The sequence below is a fragment of the Pleurodeles waltl genome, chromosome 1_1 (genome assembly GCF_031143425.1).
Source record: "Pleurodeles waltl isolate 20211129_DDA chromosome 1_1, aPleWal1.hap1.20221129, whole genome shotgun sequence".
Lineage (NCBI taxonomy): Eukaryota > Metazoa > Chordata > Amphibia > Caudata > Salamandridae > Pleurodeles > Pleurodeles waltl.
The window spans coordinates 781,404,538-781,422,652 of NC_090436.1; the positions used below are offsets into that span (position 1 = coordinate 781,404,538).

The 18,115-nt window shown below is 41.6% G+C and overlaps 1 protein-coding gene across 1 annotated transcript in view; it reads left to right on the forward strand.

Moving 5' to 3' along the window:
* Window positions 1–18,115, forward strand: part of HSD17B3 (hydroxysteroid 17-beta dehydrogenase 3) — a 1,428,528-nt gene that overhangs the window by 529,986 nt on the left and 880,427 nt on the right. The window contains exon 3 of the mRNA XM_069227886.1: window positions 10,754–10,829. Within this exon, the coding sequence (XP_069083987.1) occupies window positions 10,754–10,829 (76 nt within the window). The remainder of the gene's footprint in view (window positions 1–10,753; window positions 10,830–18,115) is intronic.

Genomic DNA, 18,115 nt, shown 5'->3' on the forward strand with positions numbered 1-18,115 from the left:
TAATAATATATTGAGGAAAGTTTCAAAAGTGTCTCTGTTGACATAATACTTAATTCCGGTTCTAAATTAATCTTTGTGGTACTCTGTTGCATTCCTACTAGTCTCCTAAAAATTGCCTTTTGCATTAACCTTCTGATTTTGTCCTTGTAGTGCTGCTGCAGTTGTAGTGTTGTAGTTTTACCCCTACAGTTTCTCTGTTGTTATTATAGACTTGTCATATTTCTAATGTTGGTGCAGTGATACAAGTATGTGCAGTTTTGATGTTGTTGTTATCATTTTATTATTGCAGTGCTATCATTGTGGCGTTGTAGCTTTATAATTGTGGCATGGTTTCACATGGTTCTGTGAACCAAAGCAAAAATGGAAGTCTATGTCAAGCCGTCCTCCTGCAGACAGCTTGGGCTGAGCACAGGGACCTATGTCATGTGGCATGGCAAAGTGAAGAGAATACCTTTGGTGTGTGTTCTGGGGGATTACAGAGTACTGTTGTTAGAGACATGAGGAGAGCGATGTTGTTAGATTCCTGAGATACTATACCTGCAGACAGCTGGACTAGGAATGAAATCATCAGACTTCTGAAAGGCAACATAAAACCTAAAACAGGACTCATGTGAAGAACAAACAAACATAACATGGCACATAGTACAAACCAACTGGAAAATAAATTAGTAGAACAAACAAACGGGACACATTGTTTCCATCTATATGTGCAAAAGCCTTCAGGCACATTTGTGATCACATCTAGGGCACTGGTGGAGAGTTTTATGTATTTAGCAGTGGCTGCAAGGAGTGAGAGGAACAATCTGGTACCCAACTTACTGCAAAAGTAGAGGTAGGATGAGCCAGGAGCCTGAGGTGTTGCAGATGACAAGCTAGATTATATCAATTCAACAAATGAACAGTGGCTGACAGTGCAGACTCTGACAACTGACGAGGGACCTAGATGACAGAAAATGAGGTGGAAGAAGAGGGACCATTCTACTAGGATTCTGAGACTGAACATTCACAAAAAGTCTGGATATGTTTGTCAAGTGGGACACTACTGAAATGGTCACCCAGTGCCTCAAACTTTCAGGCATTGGAGAACCACTTGGAAAGTCTCTGAAACAGATTCTGAATATCTTAGAGAACCTCAGACAAGTAGCTGGTTAATCTCTGTATCCTGAGGTAGGAATGTGTAGGATTGCCTAAAGAGGCAGCAGACAGCAAAACAGTCTTCCTTGTCCAGTAGGTCACAGTAGCCTCTACTTAGATGGTGAACTGTCAGCTAGTGTCGGCACATGACATGGCAACTAATTGGTGCTACCCATTGTTTCATTAGCACTGGTTTAAACCGTCTTTATAAATGGCCTTAGCTAGTGCCCCTAAATATGAATATATGTGATTAGTACACTTCCCAGGGATGATCATATGGTTTCAAAAAGTAGAGTCATCTTAAACAGTTATTGGCATAACGAAACATTAGGGGGCCCACCTTCAAGGTGCGTTGAAGCGGCACTGTTGACACTCACATTCTGTCCTCGTCACCCCCATTCACAAGGAGTCGCATTACCACAAAAGTCCTCTCTTTCATCTGCCTTCTCTCTCTCTCTCTCTCTCTCTCTCTCTCTCTCTCTCTCTCTCTCTCTGATTTCATCTCTGTTTTTCACAAACATCTGCTTCCTCCCCTTCTGCCTTTTGTTCTTTATGTAACAGGCCCATCTCTTCATCAGCCTATCTCTCTCTCTCACCTGTCTTGCCCTCCCTCTCCCTCTCTCTCTTGAACTCCTCTCACTTCTCTCAGCTTCTCACTAAACTCTCACTCACCAATCTCTGTCTCTTTAGCACATCTCTCTCTATATCGTTCAGTTGTCCTCCTCACTTATCACACCCCTGCCTGTCTCTGTGTCTAATTACTTCCTTTCCCATTCCCCCTCAGCTGTCTCTCAACAGTCTATCCTTATTTGTCTCATACTTGTCTCTTCCAATTACCAAGCATGATTACTAAATAAACTAATCGCTTCACAGGTTGTGCATTAACCAAATCAGAGTGCACAGACAACTGGACTTATCAGCTTCTCACCATTATCCACTTCTAAATGCAGCTGCAATTAATCTCCGCATTCCAAACTAGGTCATATTGAGCCTTCCTTCTTCATAACTCTACTTAAAGAACCATTGAACATGATATCCTCACCTTCTTTTTGTTCTTCTTACATAGTCATCAAAAGGAGTCCAACACATAAAAATAACTACTTACAAGAGGTGAAGAGAACCAGCTCATGAAAATAAAGAAAGCAAATACAAACAATGACGATGATAGATTCACTTATTGGACACCAAAGTTAGTGATAAAATGATGTATATTCAATTCGTCTTTCTGATTTTATAATCTGAGAGGGATTGCGAGCAGGCTTTTTCACTAAATTAATTCATTTCTTCCACTTATTAGATTCTCAACAACTACTATAAGAGATTACCAGAGTTGGGCAATCCACTTCTACAGACACGGCAAACACCAGTTTCATAGCATACATCCTCCCCACGTTCTCGTAGATTGTGGCATCAGGAGAAAACATCAGTTACTCAGCCACAACAATCTGCAAAACCTAGAATGTTGGAACCTCTTACTATCCACGATGGTTAAGTAGATAATGATGACGAGCCAGAAGATGGGTAGGTTGTTGATAATCTGGTGACTGCTAAGGGAGAAGAGTGGGATGAATATTCAGCTCCGATCTCTGCCGTTCCGACACCACCGACTGCCAGTTCCCCTCTGGCAATGCAGGGGGCTTTTACGAGCTACTTGAAGATTTGGTCTTCCAGTGCCATGAGAACAAATTGACTGCTTCCTTTATGACTTTAAGAAGACATCTGGAAATTCAGTAAACTCCTTGCCTATTGTTGATTACTTATAGGCAGAGGGCTTGAAATTGATGAGAAGCCCTGCCACAGTAGCAGCAGTGGTGCCCCGTCAAGACAAAAAATACAAAGTTCAGGAGGATTCCTTAGCCTGCCTTATTGGTCACCAAAAACCAGACACATTGATTAAGCTATCAGCATAGAGAGGCTTCAGAAATCCAGCTACTTCTTGTTCTGCTGCTCTTGACAAGGAGTGTAGATGTTTGGACAATACTGGGAAAAGGTTTTTAGCTACGACTGCTTTGACCATTAGGGCTTCCAACACTCTTGCCATTCTGGGTAGATAAGATCATCAAATGTTGTCTAATTTGTGGGAATTCATAGATTGTATGCTGAAGACAACTGTAAAGATGCCCAAACCACCTTTTGGGAAGGTGAGAGAACGTCTTCTGAAATTATCAATGCGGTGATGGATATAGCCTCAACAGAATTTAGACAAGTTGCATGTGCAGCTGTTTTAAGATTACAAGGATGGCTAAAGGCAACTTTCAGACTAGAAATGCAGTCAAAAATAGTAGATATTTCATATGACGGAGAGGGTCTATTCAGGAAACACACCAATGACACCTTCCAATCAATAAAATTGTAGAAAGAGCTGGCAGCTCTTTGGGAGTATTACAGCAAAGTTATTTACAGCCTTTTCGGGGAACCAGAGTAAGAGGAAAATTTTCTTTTAGATGAGGCTGATAATCAAACAGATTTGAATCCTACAAGCAAGCCAAACAAGGTTACCGACAGCAGTATTCACAGCAACGATACAAGACCCCACCAGTCGCAGCATATTCAAGGCAGACCTCCAGAAAAAAGATGGCAGTGACAGAACATGGGCAGGAATCAACAAGACTCCAATGACAACCCCTCAGCATCGGCCATCCCTCACTCCTTTCCTCTACTCAGAGGCAAAACCCTTTCCACCTTTTACCGCAACTGGAGGTGCATCTCTTCAGATGATGTGTGACATAATCCTTTACAGGCATATCCTCAATTGTATTGAGAAACCTCCTCCAAATCCACCTCACAGGAGGTCACACCAACTTCCTTGTCTGTTAAAGGAGGACATTAAGTTGCTTCTGCACAAGAACGCTATAGAGGAGGTCCCCTGCGCTCTTTGGAACATAGGTTTCTAATTTTAAAAAAATCCTCAGGAAAGAAGAGATTCTGAAAATGGAAACAGGTGTTGCCTTTGAGACAGTGCTTCAACACAATTGTTTAGAATGGTCATTTTGCAGGATATCTGCAATTAGTAAACCCTGGGGATTTCATGACATTGCTAGAGCTCCAAGACGCTTATTTACATATCCCCATTGATTAAAAAAACACAGAAGGTACCTAAGGTTTGAGGTGGCCGAATGCTGTTACTAATTCAAAGTCCTTCCCTTTGGTTTAAAGTCTGATCCTCGAATGTTCACCAAATGCATAGTGCTAGTTACAGCTTATTTAAAATGGAACAGTCAAGAGGTTTTCCTATTCCTGGATTACTGGATCATAAAAAGAGCACTGTTTTGGGCTGTGGAGCACTCCACAAGAGCCTGTCCAACGTTTTTGAGACTTTAGGACTAAAACTCAACAAGGAGAAATCCTGTTTCCATCCATCCAGAGGGATAACATTTCTTGGAGCAGTTCTCAATGCAATTTCATGCAAAGCCTTTCCCACAAAAGAAAGAATTCTAAGAATGACAAGTGTAGAACTGTCCCCCTCGAGAAAAAGATCCATTTCAGTTTGAATGTACAAGTCTTTCCAAGGGATGATGTCCTCTTGCATCCCTCTTGTACCAAACTGCTGACTATCCATGAGGTCCATCTAAAAACAGTTAGACAAACACTAGATTCGAACACAAGGATCTTTCGAACAATATTTTGAAGATAACTTCAGAATGTAAATCAACCATGAGCTGGTGGATGCACAAAAGCAACATTTCCCCAGGCCTGAAGTTTGTTGGATCAAAGCCTTAGTGTGTAATGGCCACAGATGAATCCATGGAAGTCAGGGTAGCTCCTCTGCAGGAACTTAAACATAGTGGCAAGCGGTCACTCCAGGAAACAAAGATGCACATAAACATGTTTGAGCTGAGAGCAGTTGCTCTAGGCCTTCTGACTTTCCTCCTGAGGATCAAAAAGTCTGTGGTACTGGTGCCAACAGAAAATGCAACCACTATTTTCTAGCTAAACAGACAAGGTAGGGCAAAATTGCATCTGCTTTCTACGGAGGCCTAGAAGATCTGGGAATGGGTTATACAGAATCAAATCTCTCTGAAAGATGAGCTTGTGCCAGGTATAAACAATCAGTTGACAGAAAATGTAAACAATATACAGAGTGTCATTAGAGGGAACTCATTTGTGGTCTTTTATCTAAATTTTACAGAAATGAGGAAAACCAAATCTGGATCTATTTGAACATGTTGGAAAAGCAAATATTGCTTTTATGCCAGCAGATATCCTCACATGGGATTACGGGGCATGCCTTCCAAATGGCATGGACAGGGATATATGCTGACGCCTTTCCTCTTCTGCAGAGTATGCCTTTACCAGGTATGCTTTTACAACAAAAATGTATGTATTTTATAAGTATAAACCCATTAGACACACATACATATACTGTATATATAGTTAAAGTATAAGGAAACTATACAAAGATTTAAACAAAGAGGGTATAATCAGAGAATTTTGCAGAAAAATTTAGAAAGAGTACAAATTATCCCTCGGGATGAGACATTAGTTCCTAAACAGTTGAGGAAAATACAGGACAAATCAGATGAAAATAAAGTTAGAATGATAATGGATTATACTAAAGAAAGTGGTCTGATTAAAAAAATCTTATGTAAACATTGGCATGTTATACAGAAAGATACGGACCTAGGTCCTAAAATTGGCTCAGTTCCATTGATTACATATAGAAAAGCACCATCATTAAAAGATTATCTTGTAAGAAGTCACTTCACCATATAAAATCAACAAAATTGGTTGACAGAACAACAATGTGGCTTTATAAAGTGTAACAATTGCAAAGTCTGTAAAATTAGAAAATCGACTAAAGTAGTGAGATTATGGAATTAAATGGAATTGAATATTAAACATCGAATTACTTGTAATACAAAATTTACAGTCTATGTAATTGAGTGCCATTGTGGTTTGAAGTACATAGGTAGTACAATTTGCATGCTAAAGAAAATAATTTTAGAACACATTAGAGCGGTTTTGCATAAGGATTTTACATATGCTATAGCCAGACATTTCCAACAACATGAAGTGAATAGTTGAAAAATGTTACGATATTATGGAATAGACCATATTCCTGAACATGAAAGAGGTGGAGATAGAGTAAAAAAACTCAGACAACTTGAATCAAAATACATTATTTTAATGAGGACAAAGAGCCCTTTGGGATGGAATAATGATGAGGAGCTTTATCTTCATCTTTAAATCTTGAATATTTGTTATTAGAATTTTGATGATGCCTTTATGAAATGTAAAAGTTTAATTTAAGATAAATTTAAAATGACAAATTGACATATTTTTGTACATAATGTGGGTAAAACATACTTTGTGTTACAACCATTGTGGTGAGTCCTTAGAAGTATCATAATCATATGTTTAATGAGCAAATATACTTTTTTGCCAGTTTTCCAAATGAAAAAGTTGATGGTTATTAATTTAATGCAAATGATTGATAATACCCTCCTCTAATATACTTTGTCTGTATATTCACGTTATTCATTTCAATGCATTTATTAATTTTTAAAAAACGTTTCCAACAATCCCTTAGGTATATTGTAAATCTTATGTTATACATAAAAAACTATTGAGACCATAATGCATTGTAATGATCTTGGGAACTGAGTACTATAAATAGAGATAATAGAGGAAGGACTGTAAAACCAGGAAGAAGACTGTTAAGTCGAAACGTGTTGTTTTCTCCTTTTTTTTGCATCGAATAAACCTGATAAACTTTGTGGAGCTGAACGGAGTGGGCGGCATTTATCTTTTGTTTACAAAGTTGATTGAGGACTTGGCCAGCCCCCCTGCCTCGCACCAGCTGCTGTGCACGTCGTTTCTCCTTGGCGCGCTTTATTTCAAATATATATATATATATACATATATATATATATGTACACAAATATATACACATATATATGCATATATATATATATATACATAAATTATATATATATTAAAGGCATAATTGTTGTAAAACAAATCCTTGTTAAGACTTCTGTTGTAAAGACTGTCATTGCGCAAAATTTGTCGTAAAGGGATTGGTTATAAATGTCATTGTTAATCCTTCATACATCCGTAGTAACTGTGTACTTAAATAATGTAATAGGACTGGATAGAACCCAGGGAGGGGAGACAGTGCCCAGTCTCATTGTATATACACCAAAATGCACTATGTTGGTAAAATTATAGCCATTGGAGCAAGTAGCAGAAGAATGCAGACGAGACAGAGAAGACGAAAGACGAGGCCTGCAGATAGATTTTATTCTCAGAGATCAGAAAAGCCTGACCCCAGGGTGGCTACCAAAGGTGTTATATGATTGTATCTCTTGCTGATCTCACAAGACTTCAAGAAGCCCTCTTGAGGTCAGGCCATCTCACTCTGTTAGTTATTTGTTTTCTAGGCTTCCATGGCCCACGTTTGTTTATGCATACTTCCGACTTCATAAATACGTTTGGACCATTCCTGGTCCATGTGGCCCAACCTTGCCACCTATATATTTTTTGTTCACTTACACCCACAATTTCTGCAGTGCATATTTCTCCTTTTAGAGAGATCAAACTAATCTCTGGTGCTATGATTTTGATGACATCTCTTCTCTTTTTAGTAACTCATATGACAACTCTTGACCTAATAACTCAGGTTCCTTCAGTGCATCTTATTAGAACATTCAGGTATCCCACCCCCCCTTTAGTTTCTCTTGTTTTTTATAGAAGTCTTGCTCTATTATCAAGTCTGCTATTTCCCTGTATCAAGCTGTTTACCTGCACATGTATCTCTACATGACTACATCATCAGTAGTTTTTCTGTCTTTTAGGGTATTTTGGTGGTGCATATGCACACACTGGTAGGGTAGGATTTTGTCTCCTGGTGTATCTCTAACTAGAGGTTTGCAGTGTTTTGCACTTAGCACACTCCCTAGATAAGGAGTGTGTTCTTCCAGTGTTTGTGTATAGTGTGACTGTATATAATTGTTATTATGACAATCATGACCAGGGTACCTATATGTGTATTGTTTGTACCCTTGAAAAAATTCAAAGGATAAAACTTGTTTTAGTGGCTGTGTTTGTAAGGACACTGTCATACTTATATTCATCTGGAAAATAAACAAGCACTGCGATGAAGCATGTTTTTGAGATTGTTGGACTTATTACATACTGCGTTTAGTGTGATTCGGTACCTACAAATACTAGTTTTCCATCCTGGATTTTCTAAGGCAGATATTTTCTTCACCCATGATGGCAAGGTGATTGGTAATAGGCGAACACCTGTCTTATCATGTTTATGGACACCACTTGAGTCCTTTATGAGACTACTTACCCCCATTACATTTGGCTGCTTCCGGGTGTATGGGCTTTCTAGCATTGTCACCACTTTCTCTTGCCATATTATAGATATGGCCAACTGCTCTGGTCAGTGCTGTAGTGCACTTGTAAGTGGGTGTATCAGGTGCAGATCAGGTCTGTGCAATGTAGCACAATGAATGTGCTGCCATTAGCATGGCACAAATCTGCGCCTGCCCTGGGGGTAGCACGTTAGAGAAAAATGTATCAATTGTTTGAAGCAGCCTGTCTGTCTTTCACTGAGAAGTTGGTGGATGGCCTACATTTTAAATTAGATGCTGAGATCCCCTGTAAGTGGATGTAGTGAGTGACTGCACCTGCTGGAAAGAAGGTGTCTGGGATGGGACCCTCCTTTGTCGCATTTCAAGGTGCACCTGGAAGGGGAGTCCTGACTGTGTGCCACCTTCATGTGCACTCAATGTACGACTGAAATGCGTTTGCAACAGGACACACACAAGAATAGGAAAGAAAGTCATTGGATAATGGGTAGGGAACTGATACAGACAAGAAATACCTCAAGTCTTGAATAAGGGTTGGAAAAATCCCCATCTCTAAGTCAGTGTTTTGTACAATATGCCTGTTTGCCAACAGACAGCTAAAGCTGTCTGCATGTGAGAACCCATAAGGAATTATTTCTGTATGGACTGCATGTATAAGGTAAACAATTAGATATTACAAAAAGTGTGATTATTGAGTGTGCTTTTCAGATGTTAAATATTCCCTCTTCTCTTGCAATTGAAACACTTGCTATCAGGTGGGATGAGGCACCAAGCAACCAATATCATGAGGTGAGTAATGTAGACTGCTGTAGGCTGATCCAAGATGTGATTTGAAAAGTGATCAGTGATTGAAGGGAGCTGACCCAAACAAGCTGAAGGCCGAAGGGCACTGATCCAAAGGCCAATGTCTGTGTATTGATAGCAGAAGGTCTTGTAGACAATTGTGCTGTTCAGTCGGACATAAGAATGAGTCTGTAGGACTTTGGAGGGCATTCAAAACTGTTATGGACTAAAAGGTTACAGTATCTAAACATCATCAGGTATGAGTGCATGAGATCTAATGAGGATCCAAAATGATTTAAGACAAAATGGTTCATTTGGACGGTAAATAAAGGACACAAGGTGATTTTAGTGCCATGCTTTTGACTGATTAAAAACCAAATAGCTTCTAATATGAAAATAATCATAAATCTGCAACCAGGAGTTTTCACCATTGTACAGGTGCAAATTTATGATAATCAGAAATTCAAAAGTTTTCCAAGAGTACTCCTGGAAACCTTCACCATTCTCAGTTTTCCAGTAGTGGAAAATATTTGTGAATTCTATTCAACAACTATTTGAACAAATGTCCATGTGTCATTATACATTGAACAAATGTCCATGTATTATTGTACATGGTGTACAATTTCACATGAGCAAATAGCTTCGCACTTGTGTAATTGCACTTTTTCCCTTCACTGGAACAATATCTTTCTCATGGAGAAACCCTTCCCCTACACCAGTTTCGGGTATATCCCATTCTAATTCCCTTTGCAACAGGAATTTACTACTGGCCTTAACACGAGTTAATCTGGACCATTCCCATGATAGGAATTGGTTAAAAAATAGTTGGGAATTCTCAGAAACTTTCAAAGGACTGAAAAGTGCACTTCACTTTCCATGAGTTGGGATTTACCCCTGCCTCATATTGCACTACTGTGGTGTGGCACCATGCATGGTGAACGAATTTGAGTTCAAGGTCACTTTACGGGAGTTCCTTGAAAAGACGTGTGTGTGTAATCTGCAGTTGCAGATGGTTTTGTGAATCAGACCCCCGTCTTTTATCAAATCTTCTATTGCTTCTTCCTGGAAAAGCTGACTGCTACAGTAAAACGGTATCGAGATTCTTAAAGTTGGTGGCTATCGATGTAAGGTACACAGTTGTAAACCTGGCGTTATGGAAAAGACAAAGAATGCTTAGAGTGACAGGGTATGGCTCCCCCAGAAAGACAGAAAATGAACATATCCTCAAGCCCGCAGTCCTCTTCTTGTAGTCGGAATCCCAGAACGCTCATTCGCACGAGGGTTCATAAAATGAGGGCAGTGGAGAAGCGAGAGTTTTTTTCCAGACTGACTATGCAGGTTCACGGATGCAAAAAAACAACTTTGCCTCTTTCTTCCCACCTTTCTCACATAGTGCTGCATTTTAGGTTTGTAATCGGCATGGAGTTTGCAAGCACTACCCAAATATCACTATCATAAGGTAAGGCTAGTATACCTTTTTAAATACTATTTTAATTCCGTACTTTCTCTTCTAGCTGGCAAGACGTGGGTTAAATGTGGTAATGATCAGCAGGACAGTTTCCAAGCTTCAGATCGCTGCCACTGAGATTGGTAAGTGTTGAGCATCAAATGCAAGTTTCTGTCAGCCTATCTCATCTCGATTTACCCTAACCAATTCTATGCAGCTCCGCCCAATCCCAACCCATCCGATCCCATACCTCTTTCATTCTGCCTTAGCCCACATAGGCTAACCACTTAAATTCACCGATTCCTTCCAAGCCCATGATTGTGAAAAACGTTCCTGTCAGTGTATAGAGTGCAGAATATTATCGAGAAAAAAAGAGATACAGAAAGTTGTTAGTGTTTGATGTATGTATCCCAGTGTGACTCCTTACAACCTTCAAAATTACCTTATCAGAGAATTGAGCATCTCATGGACGACCATATTTTTATATTCCACAACACATTAGGCACAGAGACAGAATTGCTCTTTTACACCCTCCCACTCTCACAAACAATACCCCGTTTCCATCATCCATCTTGGAGTTTTTTCCAACCCCTGTACATAGTATTATCACAATATTATTGCTCCAAAAATTCAGCCGTCATATAACAAATGCAGTGCAAAAGTAATTAACTGGCTCTTCAAGATCTAGCTGTAAGCGCCACCAACCTTATCAAATTACAGTCTTCTGGGAAATAAATGCGGGCTAAAACATGATATCGCCTCTTTCCTGGAAAAAGAAATTAATTACACCAAGGATTTTTACAACTGCGTATCTACTGCATAATATCAGTCGCTGAGCTGACAGAGAGTGTATTATCCTCCCAACCATATGCATGTCTTGCTGATCGTTCAGTCAGGCTTCCATCTCTGCTGTAGAATTAAAACCACATTATTGAGTGTAAGGGAAGACCTACTCACTTCTAAAGACTAAGGTCAAGTGTGTACTTTCAGGCGACTGAATTGTCAACAGTTGTCAACATCATTGATCACAAATGTCACAAATGTCTGCCCAACTGTCTGACTTCATATGTCTACAAAAAGGGCATTACCATTTGTTGGTTTGCATCCTGCCTGCAGTCACAGCTCGCCAGGGTTACAGGGGAGGACGGCACGTTGGGGGGAGGGAGGGGGAATACTATTAAATTAAAAATAAATACATTTTTAAAAACTTACCTCTGTCTTCTCAGCATGCAGGCACAGGCTTCTAGCCTGCCCTGCTGTCAATCCTTACACTGCTCAGAGCAGCATTAGGATTGGCTGGGAGTGCCCAGCGAGGGCACTCCAAGGCAGACTGGGAGCTTGTGCCAGATCTCTCCAGCCGGGCAACACAGCACAGTGCACCTGTGTGTTTGGTCAACCCGAGACTGTCGGCCAAACATGCAAGCGCACTGAGGGTAGTGCACTGTGTACTCCCCTCTCTGCTTGTCAACACCATGGCCCGCCCCTTTCACAACAAAAGGATTATAAACATAGTTTATTATCCTTTCATTGTAAAAGATTTGCAGCTTCTCCTGCTGGCGAGAGGGCGACACTTCTCCACCATAGCGGAGGAGCCGCCACTGCCTGCCTGTCGAATTAAAAGAGGGGTTGTTCTTCTAAGTACTTACTGCTGTCACCCATTTATGTCTTCAAAGATCGACGTTATGTTGTTGTTTCTTCAGTACCTATCTTGCCTTTTTCACACTAATCCTTGGTGACCAGGGCGCTGGCTATCATGTGAGTGATGCCTCCCTCAAATTGAAAAAGATATCTGTTGACTTCCAAACTGGTGGTAAACTGTTTGAAGGAATCCCAGAACTGGATGGAATGAAATTGGCTCTTTCAGAATAGTCAGAATACTGAAATCAAATCTCCCCTGATCTTTCAATCAAATGCAGTCAACAAAAGGGCATTTCACCATCTACAATTGCTAAGGGATACCTTCCCACTCCTATTTCTCAACCCAAATTTTCCTTGCTGTGATGATACCAATCTGGACTACTGAAACAGTGTCAGGTTTTCTCCAAGAAGACATCTTGGATACTTAACATGATTCAGGACCACACCACCTGACCCATATTTGGCCTAAGATGCAACAACCTTAACACTCTTTTCTTTATGATGCTAAAAATGTTCCCGCCTATGGAGCGATCTGAATTCAAAACTATTTTTCTGCATCTCAAGGCCCTTCACGCAATGCCCAAGCTATATTTCCACAATCGTCTAGCCCCAGCATCCAACAAGATGCCCAAGTTCAATCTTTTTGAAGACATTGCCTTACATTTGCCTAGGCTCTATTGCTTTAGTAACACACTAACACATATGGTGGTCAGCCACGAAATGGACCATCTTCTTCCATTGAGCCTTTTGGAGGATTGCTGAAGGCCCTGAAGATGTCTGAAAACGCACCCTTTGGGCCTGGCCAGAGTGAAGTAAATGTTTAGATGCCTAAAATCAACTGTTGACAGTTTATATTCCCAGACATTTGTCTGTTAGATTTACTTTGCACTCGAAGGGGATATGTAAATTTTTATACTTCGCTTCTCTGCCCTACAGATGGGCAAGTGCGTACAACTGCTCCTCGATTTTCTCTTCCCCTGTTGTGAAGACTTTTTGTGACTTCGACACATTAAAGGTTTTGAATTATGTACATCAACTCCACCAGGGCTCATCAAACCACATACTCGGACAGAAGCTCCTTGCCAGACCTTCTTATAAATCTCTTATCCCTAAGGCAGCTGATAAAAATCAGGCAGTGCTTCACAAAATCACAGACAAAACATAATCATATATTACATTACATAATCCTATTATGTTAAAAGAGTTTGTAGACGGTAAAATACAAAAATGCAGCATATTTGGTATTTGATGTTTCCTAAAAACAACGTAGGGTTTAATTCGCTGAGATAGGCCAACCCATCCACGTCCCTGCAATTATTTTTTTCCAAAGCTGGCTACTGCAGATCTCTACTGCCAACAACTGTGCAATCGTTATTGCTGCATGTCTGTGTTAATGTGCTTGAAACATTGATGACCCTGTTGAAGAAGAACCTGTGATGCTAAGAAACAATGTCAGCTGGAGAGTCGTTGGGTAATGCAAAGTAAGTGGGTCGTAATGAATCGGCAAAACTGGCATATTTTCCTGGTTTTAAGATTTGTTTAGAACATTCTTGACTGCAGACTTTTTTCAGTGGTTATTCCGTGGACAGTCAGAAACGAGGTTGCTGCACTGACGCTGGTTCCTTGTGGCTGTGCTACTCCTGTCTTTGTCCCTTGGCATTCAGGGCATATGTCCACCAACACCACAGGCAGGTGCTCATAAAAACGTGCTCCCTTGTTGTTAAGTGAGAAGCTTTGGAATGAGTTAATGAAGTAGAGGCATCTAGCTCACCTTTCGAGGTGTGGTTTTGTGGCTAAACTACTAATTGGGAATCCGGAGACCTAGCCTGGAAGTCCGGCATCAACACTTTATCAAATAATGATGTAACTCTGCTGGTATCGCTGAATCTGCCTGTGCCCCAAACTATAAATGCGTAGAGTAATTATAAGAATCTTTTTTTTTTTTCTTTCATTTTTTTTTTCTTGGAAGAGATTACACAAATTAGTAAAACCTGGCAGATTGGGGGGCTTGTGAGACCCTGCAGACTAGACTGCACAGTGGTTATGTTTTCTTTAATCAATGCAAGGTGCTGGCATAGTCATAAAGGACAGAGCAGTCTGCAAATGATGGTGAAACCTACAGATGATGTCACCTGTAATGACCGTGATACAGATTTATGTACTCCACCTCAAACCTGTTCTTGTTTGAAGGTAGCCTGGAGGATTACAGAAAGCTCGAGTACAGACACAGAGATTCATCCGGTTTCATCTTACATTAAAGGCATATTAACAAGCAGTCAACGCAAGGTCTACATTGTGCGATGTCAAAGGACGTTCAACTTTTCAACAATTACAAGAATCTGATCACTTTGCCCCGACTCGCTTTCTTGCCCTTGCTGCTAGTATGTGACATGCCAGGGTTGGGCCAACCAACCGAGCAACAGTCTGCTGAGTGTGCAGGCCTTGACACCCTAAAATCTGACACTCCTTGTGAACGAGCACGCCTGGTTTGTAAACAAATCAAACTAGATGACACGAACACTGGCCATTTTCGCACCTGAAAGGTGATTTATTTCAGCAAATCGGACTCAGTCGACTTGTTTACATTATTTACAGACATAGAGGGTCATTCTGACCCTGGCGGTCGGTGGCCGCCAGGGCCACCGACCACGGGAGCACCGCCAACAGGCTGGCGGTGCTCCAACGAGCATTCTGACCGCGGCGGTTCAGCCGCGGTCAGAAGCGGAAAGTCAGCTGTCTCCCGCTGACTTTCCGCTGCTCGTGTGAATCCTCCATGGCTGCGGAGCGCGCTCCGCAGCCATGAGGATTCTGACCCCCCCTACCGCCATCCTGTTCATGGCGGGAAAGCCGCCATGAACAGGATGGCGGTAGGGGGGGTCGCGGGGCCCCTGTGGGCCCCTGCCGTGCCCATGCCAATGGCATGGGCACGGCAGGGGCCCCCGTAAGAGGGCCCCGCAAAGTATTTCAGTGTCTGCCTTGCAGACACTGAAATACGCGACGGGTGCCACTGCACCCGTCGCACCTTCCCACTCCGCCGGCTCGATTACGAGCCGGCATCCTCGTGGGAAGGTCGTTTTCCCCTGGGCTGGCGGGCGGTTTTTCAGCAACCGCCCGCTAGCCCAGGGGAAAACTTGTAATACCCGCCGCGGTCTTTTGACCGCGGCGCGGTATTTTGGACGGCGGCATCCTGGCGGGCGGCCTCCGCCGCCCGCCAGGGTCATAATGAGGCCCATAGTGTGATTTAAATCCAATCAATTCTATTAGGGTCTGAGGGGCGACTTGTATTTTTTGGTTTAAATGATAATAGTTCTAGTATTTTAGTGACAAAGAGGCAAAAAGAAACAATAGTCATGGGTTCTGCAACAGGGGCTCATGTTCGAAAAGGTAATGTGCCACATAGTTTGGAATGCGCTTTATGATGCAATCACAGATGACTGTAGTTCACCTCACCCACAAGACAGAAAGCTAACATTCCTGTCCCTGTCCACTTTTGAGGTCTCAGTGCACCAAAAATGGCCATTTAGAGATGTGGTAGTGGAGTGAAAACCGATGCAAGAGGTACTTGCACCTGTTTTAGCACTGACTCTTATTTTCAGCAGAGCACTAGGGGCCACATGTACGAGTATTGGGAATTGTGATTTCCTAATTGCGATTCCATGCGAATTGCAATTAGGAAATCGCAATTCCAAATGTAAGAAACTCCATTGAGTTTCTTTTGCAGGTCCCGGTGGGTCGCAAATAGACCTATCTTCTTAATGTTAATGAGGTAGTTTGCAATTTGTGAGCCACCGGGAATCGCAAAAATCACAGGGATGGTGGCCTGCTGGTGTCAGCAGACCACCATGTCTGTGATTGCTTTTAAATAAAGCAATTTTTTTCTTTAACACAGCCCATTTTCCTTAAAGGAAAACAGGCTGTGTTTAAAAAGAAAAAAAATGAAACGTTTCAGTTTCATTTTTGAAGCGTAGGCAGTGGTCTGTGAGACCACTGCCTCCTCTTAAAAAGCGTATTCGTATGCATTCACAAAGGGTAAGGGGTCCAATTGGGACCCATTCCCCTTTGTGAATTGGTTAGCACCAATTTGAAATTGGTGCTAACTGCGATTGTTTTGCGACCGCTTTTACGGTCACAAAATAATAATTCATACCATTTAGATTCGGTATTAGGACGGGACGCCCTGAACACGTCCCTTCCTAATACTGAACCGCAAAACCCAAATTGCGATTGGGTAACAAGTTTTGTACATTCCAAAATGCATTTTTCTAGTCACAAATGGGGAGATTCTGCGAATTGGCCCTTTTGCGACTAGAAAAATGCTTTGTACATTTGGCTCTAGGTCTTCTCGCCTATGACCGGTGCTTACACTTACTAGCAACTTTCAGCTAGTGGTAGGTCGAAGCACAAATGGATGAAAATGAAGAAATAAAACATACAAATAGCACATGGGCCTGGTGTAAACTAGATGGAAAAACTCAACAGAACTTCACATACATAATTTGGGCTGCTGGACTGTTGCACCAGACTTTGCATACAAAATATAAGTGACCCTCACACCCCTCAAATGCCTGCTGTAGCGAAAACTGTGCCAACTTTACGTCCTATATGGCAACAGACCCACAGTCACGTGATTTTATATTACTGGATGCTTGAGTGGCACCCATATTAATGCCTACTGGCCGACAGTGTTTTTTATTTTTATTTTGCAGGCAAGGCAGCGTTACATCTTAAACACAAAAATCCAAGATCAAAAACACACAGGATGACAATGATTGGAAAGCATATCAAAACGCCATATCATCACACAAAAACTGTTACTACCAGCCAATACTCCTGATTCACACCATAGTTTCTTCCGACCACTTACTCAGTGCTGACCAGATCCGCTCACACCAATGTCGCTTCCTATAATCTTTGAGTCTATATAAGATCAGGTCCAGAATCTGGGAGGCCAGTAATATTGCCCTCCAGTTCTCAAATGCTGGGGGCTCAACCCTTAACCAGTCTGAGAAAATACATAGCTGCAATATCACTGTAGGAGGCTCGCCTGTCTTGTAGTGGGTACCAGAGGTACTTACACCTTGTGCCAGGTCCAGTTATCCCTTATTAGTGTAGAAGAGGTGTTTCTAGCAGCTTAGGCTGATAGAAGGTAGCTATGGCAAAGCATCTTAGGCTGAACTAGGAGACATGTAACACTTCTACTATACCACTGGTGTCATATGCACAATATCATAAGAAAACACAATACACAGAAGTACTAAAAATAAAGGTACTTTATTTTTATGACAATATGCCAGAAGTATCTCAGTGAGTACCCTCAGTATGGGGATAAGTTATATACACAAGATATATGTACACAAACCAAAATTATGCAGGTTATAGCAAGAAAAGTAATGCAAGCAGTGTAAAGTTACAGTCGATTGCAATAGGAGCACATAGGTATAGGGGCAACACAAACCATATACTCCAAAAGAGGAATGCCAACCACAAATGGACCCCCAAACCTATGTGAGATTGTAGAGGGTCGCTGGGACTGTAAGAAAACAGTGAGGGTTAGAAAAATAGCCCACCCCAAGACCCTGTAAGGTAGGTGTAAAGTGCACCTACTACCCCCCAGAGAGCACAGAAGTCGTGACAGGGGGATTCTGCAGGAAGAACAAACACCAGCAAAGCAACAACAGTGGATTTACAGACCTGGGTACCTGTAAGACAAGGGGACCAAGTCCAATAGTCGCGACAGTGTCGAGAGGGGGCAGGAGCCCAGGAAATGCCAGCTGATGGTGCGAAGAAGCTG